This window comes from Pagrus major, chromosome 15 (genome assembly GCF_040436345.1).
Source record: "Pagrus major chromosome 15, Pma_NU_1.0".
NCBI classification, from domain to species: domain Eukaryota; kingdom Metazoa; phylum Chordata; class Actinopteri; order Spariformes; family Sparidae; genus Pagrus; species Pagrus major.
In genome coordinates, this window is record NC_133229.1 from 3,643,703 (window position 1) to 3,656,145 (window position 12,443).

The following is a 12,443-nucleotide window of genomic DNA, read 5'->3' on the forward strand; positions in this document are numbered from 1 at the left end:
TTCTGTGCTGAGGCAGTGGCCATGTTGGTGTTGGTGACATATGGTGAGCGAGACGATGTAGTTCACTGAGCGGTTTCACACAAAACTAGATTATATTTTGGTTCCTACAAGACATCACATAGCATAAACAAATGTTTAACTTTAATCTCATTTGTTCTTCTTATCATTCCCCATATGTTATCTGTGGTCTGTGTTGCAGTTTTGCAAAGTGGACTCAAATCCAGGACACAGACTCAAAGGAAGGTGATTTTCAGGAGGTGATGTGGAGAAGAGATGATAGCTGGCAGGGGCCAAAGACTGGTGAGAATGAAGACTGCAGGGATTAGCTTGGAAGAGATGGCTTGCAGACAGGCAGGTGGACAAGAGAGAAACAGACAGACAGGTGATGATCTTAGGGCGGAAAACAAACAGGTCAGCATACATGACCACAGAATCATCAGAGAACTCAAGCTAAGTTGGCCTTAAAGCATATCTACGAGGGAGAATGATCTAGGGACAAAAAAGGTTGATATACTGGCAGGCTGATGAGATGATGGACAGCAGGTGAGCAGCTTCAGAAGCCTTGGTGTGCCTCAGCAGACATCCAGCAGGCAGGGGAGTGAGTGAGGGACTGCCAAGCCCAAACAACAGGCAGAGGGAGAGACAGACAGGAGCAATAGGGAATAACATGAGGAACACAAGGGACAAAACTGGGGCACAGCAGTAGTCATGACATTCTGTCTCTCTTCCCAAATTACACATTTTCCCGCAAAATTCCCTTTTGCATTTTGATTTGTTTTCCTTGTATTTGCCCGTTACTTTGAAAGTATTTCTTCTTCAACACCACAGATTCTTTTTGCGTGGTGTTTTCATGCTCTTTTGTCTACCATGGTAAGATTTGCTTTGCAAACCCACTTGTCCATGGGATTGACTGTCCCACAGCACTTAAAATGTTTCACAAACAGAATTATTTATGTCATCTACATCTTCATTAACATAAATGTTTTGCATTTCACATTTTTCTTTCAATGTATCCCTTTCAGCTCTGAAGGACTAACTAAGCCTGCCTCAGCTTTGATAGCATAGACCAAGTGGTTTTTAACAGTTTCTCAGTAACAATTACTTGATAACATTCAGCCAATGACGCCATGTCAAGGAAAAGACTAATTACAGAAAATATGTAGGTTTCATTTTACATCATTCCTCTGAGTTGAGCTGTATTTTTCAGCTAGCGCTAAGCAGCTCCTATGTCCAAGCTTTATGACATTGCTTGAATGCATCTTAAGACGTGTCTCATTTGCTAAACGCAATGTTTTTACCAGAGTGGCGAGGTGATGGCCCGCCCTACTCTGCCTCTGATTGGTCAGAAGTCGTTGCCTTCCTTTGAGTGTGATTGGGTAGGCTTACAGTAAGGGTGGGAACATCAGAGGAAGCCAATCGACCACTTTCCCAGCTACCTCTGCACTTCCTGCTTTTCAGCGCAGACGTGACAGACTGGACGAAAACAAAATGCGATAGTTAAACTTCACTGATGAGGTGTGATCAATGACAGCGTTATTAACGCTTACAGGCACATTTAACTGATCGGTTATTTAAATGTAATTTCTCTGTACCTGAGGCGTGTGGTAGGAATATAAAATAAACGATGCAGTTTTCTCCTATCAACGGAGATTTCACATTCGTCTCCTCGACAGAGGCTGAAGGTAGGCTAATGCCAGCAGAGCTCCGCGGCTAGCAGGCCTTAAAAAACTGGCCTATTAACGTGCTGTACTTTAGTTAATAATGAGTAACAGTTAGCGCAGTCACCCAGGTACAAATGCATTCAGTCTAAGAATACATCTGACCGTGCTATTTGAAATGTGCTAACGTTATTAAATGAGCAAGCTATCTTTAGCTAGCGTTAGTTAACTAACTGCAGTACTGACAGCTATCGTTCACAAACGTAGCTAATTAAAATAATTGGAAAAATTGGAGGCTTCTTTGGTCTTGCTTATTGTAAGGTTGAAAGACCATTTAAATTAGACTTTAAAGAGCTGCTCCTCAAGTTTTTAACGTAGCTCTGTGACGTAGCACAGTAAGAAATTCAGCTATCTTAGCATAAATGAAGCTAACACACATTGTTGTTTAGACTGGTCACTGCAGCCTCCCACTACATCATGTAGTATCGTTAGCTGTAACATTTTGTGGTAATGTCTTATGGTAACCGATTATCATAACAATCTTTAAGATTTTTAAGTAACCAATGCATATAAGCACAAGTCAATATAAACGATTATAGATCTCATTAGTATAGATATAAAAATATGACAAGCTAGGTGCTTTGATTAAAGTAGAAAACATAGTGCTCTGTAAAATCTTAATAGCTATGTATTTTGTTAAATACACATTAACAATTATTCTGTTATCCAAGTAGTTGACAATACATTTGTTGTTGATGGTTTCAGCTCTAGTGGAGATGAGTTTTCAGTCAGTTGTTAAATGATGTTTACATGGTAGCCTACTGAGATATTTTTGTACTAAGGACAGTACAGTGGGCTTCCCAATGAAGTTAAGGGGTTTCCGAGAGATTTTGAATACCGACCTTAAAGTCAAAACAGACAACTTTCCCCTCTAGTGTTTCCAAGTGTATTGTTTCAGGTTTCCTCCGAGTCACAGATGACAATGACACGAGACAGAACATGACTTTATCCAATCATTTAGTCGATAAAAGAATGGATTGCCACTTAACCTTCCTTTTCCCAGGTGACCATGTGCCTGGTGGCAGACAAAATTGTATAGTGATAGCAAGGTTTAAAGAGAACCAACGGAATCATGGGTGGAAAAATCCTAAACTTGAGGTGTGTTATTTAGGCAACTTCATTAAAGACTTACTGCAAGTAAAGAAAGCATATAAAGTTGTGACAGAGAAAACAGAAAGTAGAGAGAAAACAGAAAGGCGAGGCAAGCCAGTGTGTGTGGAATAAAGTGGACAATTAAAGGCAAACTCTTAAAGTTCTGAAGAAAGACACTTGATTTTTGAGTCTCATTCTCAGGTCCTCACAAGTACAAAGTCATTCTGTGGGAAACACTGTACTCACTTATCCTGTGACTCTATGTATTTCCTGTGCCACACCACAGAGTTCAGCGGAACTATCAGTGCCCCAGACATTAAACTAAGCATGGCCACTGAGAGCAGTAAAGACCCATACGCCACCACCTTCCTGAGGCAGCGAGGCTATGGCTGGCTGCTGGAGGTGGAGGAGGATGATAGTGAAGAGAGCAAACCTCTTCTGTAAGTACATGTTGTGTTTTTTTCTTTTTAGCAGATCTTTATCTTTTTAACTGCAACCAACAGCTCTGTAGCTCGCTGTCAGTTGGTTTGTCCAGAAAAATTTCCCCACCCTTTGGCAGCAACAGTTTTTGGCCTCAATAAGTGTGTGCGTCCCAATTGAATGTTGTAGTAATGAGCACATAGTTTTAGAAAATGAAGCTCAGAAATGTAACATTTACTAAATTAATAAAGTAATATTACAAACTCATAAATATTTATTTGATATAAGGTATTTCCATAACTAAATAAAAAAGCTGTCCTTAGAGGGAAATTAGGTCCCCAGAATGATATGTGAAGCCAGAAGGGTCTTACAAATACAAGCAAAGTAAAACGGTATTAAATTGTGTTTCCCTTTCATGACCGTTTGTTTTACCGTTTTTTTTTTCCACAGTTTTTTCAGTCATGAAAATCAATGAACAAAGATGTATCTCTGTTCATCTAAAGTTTGGTGCAACAGAATTTAAACTTAAACCATGATTAATCAGGTTTAAAAGTGAATCTGTGTTGGTGCAATGCAGCCTTAAATTAAAACATTAAAACCTATCACATTCTAATTGTTCATGCATCTACATATGAGTACATGAGTCTACACTGGTATACTGTGGACATGCCTACCAGCTGATTAGTTTTAATCACAAGTGGACAGTGTGCTGATTATCTTACTCACATCCACTTAGTGCATCTTCACTGCCAACTTCACTCACACATCATGGGCACACAGTTTGGAATATTATGGCAATTTCTGTTGAATAGGTGTATGAAAGGAAAGTGCTTGGCAATTAATTGACAAGTTATCATAACCAACATTGTGTCTCTTAAACCAAACTAACGTCAGTCAACTCAACATGTTTTATTAATTAATTCCTTCATACCGGTTAAGGCACCTGAAAGTACAACAAACAAACCTAACCCTATAGGCTACACAACCAGCCAAGCAAGACTACAGAGTGGTCTCTATGGATGTATTATTAGAGCTTGTATTACAATACTTCTATAATGAAATGAATAAATACAAATAATTAATCATGACTTATATAATACAATAAGTAAATACTGATAAATAAATTAAATAATAATACTTATAATACATCTATGGTGGTGGCTACAGACAGAGTGAGGTGGCTACATATGTTCCAGTAGCATATTTTTAAGTCTGTGTTTCAAAACCGTGATGCAACCTAACCCATGAGTTTTTTGTGATTCGTTGCACCAATAGTTACAGAGGTAAATCGACAATTACTTATGATGTTGATTTTTGGTTGACCACAAGTATGGTTCACTTTAAGCCACAACACAATGAGTAGCAATGCAGGGACCAGAAATCTATTGATGGTGTGTCATTTGTTTAAGTGGTTATGTACAGATCCAACTGACTGGCACAGATCTTACTTCAATTCAGTGTAGTTCTACTTATTGCTATTGTGTATAGATATATTTTTGGAAACAGATTTAATCTTTTGTCTTTCCCAGCCATTCTCCATGTTATCATGATGTCTTGTCTGTGTGAGCAGGGAGGAGCTGGACATTGACCTGAAAGACATCTATTACAAGATTCGATGCGTGTTGATGCCAATTCAATCGCTGGGTTACAACCGACAGGTGGTCAGAGACAACCCGGACTTCTGGGGCCCTTTAGCCGTGGTGCTACTCTTCTCCATGATCTCCATCTATGGACAATTCCGGGTGAACAGGACACAATAATCACATAAACCATGTCTCCCACTGTTTTCACACTATTCCAGGATTGTCTATTAGCCCTTTCCAACTGCAGGAACTTAACTACCTGTAACCCTGAACCTTGTGAGGCTTTGGTAAAAGGGTCTTCATCAAATTCTTTGTGCTGTTTGGTTGTCGGAAAGGCAAAGGTGGAAGAAGTGGAGACGATATCATTTATTTTCTTTCATGTTTGCTCACTTATTTTAAAGTCCTGGTCCTTACAGAAGCAGTAGTACAATAGGTCACACTGTTGTGTTTGTTTTAGGCATCCTTGTGATGAAATAGAACATTTGCTTCACCAGCTACAACTGACAGTTTTGCCGCCATCCTCTCAAAGTACCTGGAACTTGCTTTTCTAGTAGTAACACCCCCTGAGCAGTACCCAGATTTAGTTCCAGGAACTTATCCCCAAAGCGTTCAGAGAACTGTAGAAATAAGGGTAGAATCTGTGATCATGGATACACATTATGTTACATTTGTTTAGTTCCTGCAGTGGGAAAAGATTATATGTCTCTCAGGGGTCTTTGCATCACTCTGGGGAAAAATACAGGCAAACTCAATAAATGCTAAACTGTTACAATTTAGGTATATTCTAAGTCGGCACCTTCAATTTGAACACGTCAGATTTAATTCAAAGACATTTATTTGTGGAGCTGTTCTTTAGTAGATATGGTTAGGGTAAATAAGACGCAGTCTATTTTGGGAGGTCTCCCGTCGGTAAAAAAATTTCCTATTAAAGACAATTTATCTAAATGCACCAGTAGCTATTCATTTATAAACACGTTCATACATGTTATTCCAAAACTTTTTCAATGTATTTTTATTTGGAACAATCAAAACACTCATTACATCTGAAACAGTGCCTATAATATGCTTTGCTTATATGAACCCCAAATATATTAACTCGTAATAGTAAGTTAGGCTTCCATTAAAGTTTTTACAAGAACAAGGTACATTTACATAGTTGATAGTGTGGCTGTATGCTTACTTGAATCTCCAAAAACTCTCCGTCCAAGCTGTCGCTGTGCGCAAAGATTGTGCCCAAGTCGCTGCATGGCTCACCAAGCACACTGTCCGTGGAGTCCATGTCAGTCTCAGTCCCAGAATTAAACAGAGCAGCATCCTCTGTTCCATCTGGTCGGTTTGAAATAGAGGTCTTCAGGAATGCCCGCATAATAAGCTCTGTGGGAATGTCTGCCCAACTCTCTTTGATCCAGCTGCACACAGTGGCCACAGTGGTCTCCTCAGAATCCCATGAGGTGTATAGGAAAAATCACCTGAAAGCCAGTCCACCTATTTCTGCCTAACCTGTTCTTTAAAAGGCTTGTTCACTCCGACGTCCAGAGGCTGCAAAATCCTGGTCATCCCGCCGTGAGTTAATGCCACGTCTGTTTTTGAAGCCTTCAGCTGTTCGCACAGTCATGTGCCCCCCATGCCCCCTCACCTCCATTCAACCCTTTTCGTGCACTCATACAGAGACGCCGACTGGCATATACTCTTTGGGCACAGTTTTCCTTTTGAAGAGTACCAGTAGCTGCAGCTTTGTGCCATCTGCACAGCATGACAGGACTACAGTGAAATGAGATTGCTTGTGTCCAGATGTTTTTAATCGGCATCGTTTTCTCTCCTCTTTTATTAACAGTGCATTCGGGTGGCATGTCAAAGCACATGGAAACCTCATCTATGTTCCTTATCTGTCCAAGTTCATAAGAATTTTCTTGCGCATGTTAATTATAAAGCGTTGTAATGCCATCATTTTCTCTTTATAGTACCTTGGCATCTTTTGCGAAATGCGAGTGCATCTGCCAAGTGACAGTTCCTCCCTCCTCATAAACCTGTCAAACAAGCTAGTGCAGTCACTGGAATCAACATCCTCCTCCCTTGGCCACAAACATTTTCTCTGTTAGTTCTTCTTTGTTTGTTCATGGCCTCAAGCTGAGCTTTGCCTCGCCACCAGTCATGAACAAACTTCTCTTGACATTAAACTGTCTTTCTGCATGGCGATTTCCATTGCATTCAGCAAAGTCAACAGTGTGAAGTTACCATTCAGCTGTATACCTCCTCCTCGAAGTTTTCTCCGTTGTGCAATGTTGAGTTTGTAGGATCACACACTGAAAATAATGCTAGCTGTAGCTGTAATGCACATGTGGCATGATGACACGGGCACAAGCACTAGCTTGCCATCTGCTGATTGACGTTGGATCCATGTCATAGACCTGTAATAAAGCCATATTTAATTTTTTTAATGAAAATATTTTTTATTATTATTATTTACTAGTTTTAACTGTAATTGTGTGGATTCTTTGGTATGGACGTCACAAAATTGTGGTGGTAACCTGTCACCGTTTTAAATGTTGACACTAAACACAGCTTTTATTCTGCAGGTTGTGTCCTGGATCATTACCATCTGGATATTTGGATCACTCACGATTTTCCTGCTGGCTCGTGTTCTCGGTGGTGAGGTTAGTGTAGCTGAGACCTAGTCTTCTTCTGCTGCCTGTCAGTGTAGTCACACATGAGCCTCACATAAACATTTTCTTATAGTGTTCTGTGGTTCTTTTGAGCAGGTGTCCTTCGGCCAGGTTCTTGGAGTGATTGGATATTCCCTTCTTCCTCTCATCGTTATAGCTCCTCTGCTCTTAGTGATTGGAGGGTTCGAGGTGGTTTCTACGCTAATCAAAGTGAGTCAGAGACCCCACATTAATAAAAGTATTTTATTTTAAGTGTAAAAATAAAAACTTTTAAGTTTACAAGCTTAAAATAGTGTGTCTGATTATACTTGCTAGGATGGAGAATTGAATCCCAGTGTCCTGTGATTCACTTATAAAGGCATTGTAGGCAGCAATATGTGATGCGTATGAAAACACCTGCACCTGTTGATTTCTGTGTAAAATCATACATACCTGTGGCATTGACATCAACCCTGCACAAAAGCATTTATTACATTCACTTCCTGGATCGACATGTCAGCTACTCTGCTTTGACTGCTATGAGGGTCCCTGATCTTATGTATATTAGTGATTACTTGTTGTTCATGTATACCATTTGTTTCAGAAATGTATTATTTTTTTCAACTTCATCTATGAGCACGTCATTTATCTTTGTTTTCATGTCCTTGATTTGTTCATATATCTTTGGATCATTTATATTTTAATGATCCTGCTCTAATTCCCTCAGTCTCTCAGTAGATGTTCTGTATGACTCTAGTTTAACCCTTTTGCATGTGCCGTTTTAGCTATCAGTTCCCCCCTAATGAAGACCTTCATGGCATCTCAGAATATTGTTGGATCTACTGCTACTTAATATATCTCTTAAATTCTGCTTTTACCCTCTCATTTCTTTGTTCATTCTTCAGTATCCCAACATTCAGTCTCCACACAGTTTGTCGATTCCGGTTGTTTAGACCAACCAAAGATTTGGTTTGGGGTTTTCTATATATCTATCATCTCCATTTCTTCCGCTAATATATTTATGAATCGTAACTGCATTTTTGTCCTTTTGAAACTCATATAAAATAAATATTTGTCGCTTTCTGGAGGTGCATATACATTTATCAATGTAACTGGTTTACTTTCTAATCTTCCCTGAGCTACAATTTACCTTCCTTCTTTATCTATGGTTTCCTCTTCCCTAACCCTAACTGGGTTGTGATTAATACTAATGTAATTCCTCTTCTTTATTTGTACTGTAATATTATTTCCTGTAGCCAAACCTTTTCAATTTTGGATACATGGGTCTCTTTTGGGAATATGATTTGTACTGTTTCCTTTTTTAATTTTGTCATCACTCATTCTCTTTTAATCTGTTCATTTAAAACTGTCACATTTAGCAACATTATCTTGATGTTGTTAGTAAAAATTATGGTTTGCTACTAGGGATGTAACGGTATGAAAATTTCACACCACGGTAATAGTGACCAAAATTATCACGGTTATCGGTATACCGTGGTATTTTTAAAATGTCTTCAAAATGTTGAAAAAACACTGATACACTGATAAATTGAAATAATTTCACCAAGATTTATATTTGAATAGATTTATTATATATTAAAAGGGTTAAGGTATAAGCAGCCTGTTTTTGAAACGCGTCCTGTAATGTCTGCGTTACAGAGGTAGAATGAGATGTACTGGCAGTAGCACTCGATTGGCCAGCAGATCCTCTCTGTGAAAAAAATGAATAGAAAATGTCATTATTAATTATTACTGTCATTGTTACTTAATACTAAGGGTGCAACCAACAGATCACAAAACTCACAATCTAGATCATATCACTTTTGTGAGAAACAGGTTGGATAATCTTTTAGATCAAAACAAAAAGGATTATTGTTAAATTAATTATGAATACTCTATTTTGGCTCTTATCTCTATCTAGACACTTGTTATATTCACCATTTTATATTATTCTTTATATATAGTCTATTCTACAAATAATCCACAAGTATTATATATTTCTGATATTACTTATATATATTAGCTGTCTGTCTCTGTCTGCTTGCTCGTCTGTTGTCAATGGACTCGGTCAATCTGATTGGTCAAATGGCTGCTTAGCCACAGGTAGACACTGCTCTGGTGAACGGAGCTCAGATGAAAGTCAGTCATCTGTTTGCATTCACTAACTCAGTCCACCCAGTACGTGTTTGTCTCAAATCCTCTTCCCTGCAGCTCTGCATCAATATCTGGGGAATTATTAGGTCCACTTTAAAAAGTGAAATCTACAATTAATAAGCGGTTCAGATAACGTGCCAAATCACGGATCAACTTCGTTCAGTTATACCACTATCTGGTCAGTTTACATTACTGACAGCAAATTAGACAGAAAACTCGACATACACACATCATTCACCTGAGCTTAAGGTTAATTTACCTTGCATTCGCTAAGAGAGCTAACAGTTGATGGTGATGGTCGTGCAAATGAGTAAGTAAATTGGATGTGTTGCCGCCCCTCGCAACAACTTTCTTCTTGCAGCTCCTGCAGATAGGGCTGCCATCCTCGACCAGCTGTCCCTGAGCATTCTTATAATAACCAAAATACGCCCAGACTTCAGATTTGGTTCTCTTTGAAGGCGGAAAAATGCCTTGAGGGCCGCTACTATCACGTCCTCCCTCCGCCATGTCTTCTTCACTACATAACAAGCGCACGTTGCACGCTGCGCCTGTGTAGGGAGACTTGGATAAAGTATCTCGCGAGCTTTCCACACCGTGGTTATCGACCGCGTCGGTTACCATGGTAATTAAAACTTAAACGGTAACCTTCACCGTCGGGAATTTTACCGTGGTTTTCCGTGACACCGGTAACCGTTACATCCCTATTTGCTACTGCCTGAAAGTTTGCTCCAAAACAGTTAAGTAAAAATGTATGAACTTTTAATAACACAAATCAAAAGTCTCAAGGACTTCCAAACATTGGGTAATCGTTCATTCCCAAGATCCCCTGTTGGAGGGTGGAGGGGAAATCCTCATCTCAAGTCCTGAAACTACACCCCACTCGTGAGGTTCTACAGTGTCTAGACAATAAATTAAATTAAAATGAAATAACTTGACCTCTCTTGAAGTCAATCAAATAATCCCATTGTGGATCCTTACTTATTTTTCATGGTCATGTTGTTGTGTTTATCCGTACCTGTTTTTCCCTCGATTCAAAAGTGTTACCCGTTTCCTCAAGCATCAGCAGATGTGAAATACTGGTCTTCCAGCAGTTCTTGCATGTCATTAAACAAAAGCCCACCTTACCTTTTCAGAGCCCACAGTGACATCTTTAAATGTCAGTCTTGCTGAGTGAAGAAAAATAAAAGACAATGGATGGTTGGGGAAGGTTTCAGAATTGTCACCTTTTCACCCCACTTAGGTTTGCAGGCCTGGGTACATGGAATACTTGCAAGGGTTAGAGATCCACTGTTAATAACTGGATTAAACAGCCTTGAGGAGCCTGTACACTAGTCTTAAAAAACCCAGTACACATCACCTGCTGTATCTAGTATTAAAAAACTTTCGCCTTAGGTTCATTACTTAACAAGTCAGCAAGAGCAAGATAAAGATCTCTTATGGAAACTTCTCACACTTCTCAGGCAGAAATATTAATGAACAAATGTAATGATGTTTTTTGTCTATTCTGATCTTTCAGCTGTTCGGTGTGTTCTGGGCTGCTTACAGTGCTGCTTCACTGCTCGTCGGAGATGAATTTAAAACGAAGAAGCCCCTTCTCATATATCCCATTTTCCTTTTGTATATCTACTTCCTATCACTATATACTGGTGTGTGACTGGATGAGTTGAAACTCTGGACCTTTGCATCAGCAGTGACCCTGGAGTTGGGGGAAACTGTCAAACTATGGAACCAGGATTTTTTGAAAATGTGTTGTTTTTTTTTCCTATTATTATTTTTTTTAAACTAAATTCTAGACAGTGGGGATGTTGGGAACAAATATCAATGTGTAAAGTTTTGTCTCATGTCTTTGGTCAATAAAAAGCATATGGTTTTACGGATTAAAATTCTTAATGCAGACTTCTCGGTTACCAGCGCCATACAGTCCCCATAGTCCTGCATTAACTTGTAGTTCATGAACAGTAAATAGTCACAGGGTTTAATTCAATTATTGTTTTTACTTTTATCCCATTGAAGATTGTTGTTACAAATATTTGTTGGTATATGTTAAATGACAACTTTGAGAAAAGAGACAGCAGCACACAGAAAGAAAGATTGCTGAGCAACATATTCTTCATTGCTATGCATGTATGCACTGAATGTACTGAGAAGTGTCCATTTATGCTTTTCTCTTACCACAGACTTGTTTTCATAATTTAACGATTTCAGCAGTAGAAGTGGGTCAACTGGGGCAGTTAAAGGGATATAAACCATTGTCTGCTACTGAATGCAGGGCCTTGTTTTCCCTGGGCAACAGTCCTGTTTTCTAACTGTTTAAAACAGTAATGTAATCATTTGATCAATAATTACAGTAAATAGATAGTTATTTTTCACTTCAACATCTGGTGTTTACTGACTGATTGCTGTATTATATACAGTTAGCACAGCTGGTCGCACTGATCTATTACACCATGTCATATTTTGCAGAATCCTTAATGGTCTCAACAGGTTGGATTCACTCAAAATTTCAGTCAATAAATTTAGACAGTGAAAATACGACTGAGGAATCTGAATGTTATCTATTTGGTCATAAACTGAAGTACTGAACAAAGTGAAATTTTGACCTGATGACGAGGGTCACCAAAGTTACTATACTTCATCCTGACGGGGACATGAATGTGCCAATTTTAATGTAGCCTGGTGAAATTTGAATAACACAGGACACGACTATTTTGTGGGATCTTTATTTCTCTGAATACTCTTCAGAAGGGAGAGTAGTATAAAGGATCTTAGAGTGTTCAATTGGGTTTAGATTTAACAAAGGTTTCGTAAATAAACAAAAGTCAACAACTTCAGGT

General features: G+C 38.9%; 1 protein-coding gene across 2 annotated transcripts; it reads left to right on the forward strand.

The window, feature by feature from the left end:
* The first annotated feature begins 1,442 nt into the window (after positions 1 to 1,442).
* On the forward strand, positions 1,443 to 12,144 carry yipf4 (Yip1 domain family, member 4). 2 transcript variants are annotated; one of them, XM_073481696.1, is made up of 6 exons: positions 1,443 to 1,682; positions 3,097 to 3,250; positions 4,801 to 4,972; positions 7,390 to 7,467; positions 7,573 to 7,686; positions 11,126 to 12,144. In XM_073481696.1, the coding sequence occupies exons 1-6, from the start codon at positions 1,625 to 1,627 to the stop codon at positions 11,261 to 11,263; spliced, it is 714 nt and encodes a 237-aa protein (XP_073337797.1). In that variant the 5' UTR covers positions 1,443 to 1,624; the 3' UTR covers positions 11,264 to 12,144. The 2 variants fall into 2 exon arrangements, with proteins under 2 accessions (XP_073337797.1, XP_073337798.1); XM_073481697.1 differs by having other exon boundaries at positions 1,472 to 1,515; positions 11,126 to 11,365.
* Positions 12,145 to 12,443: the final 299 nt, after the last annotated feature.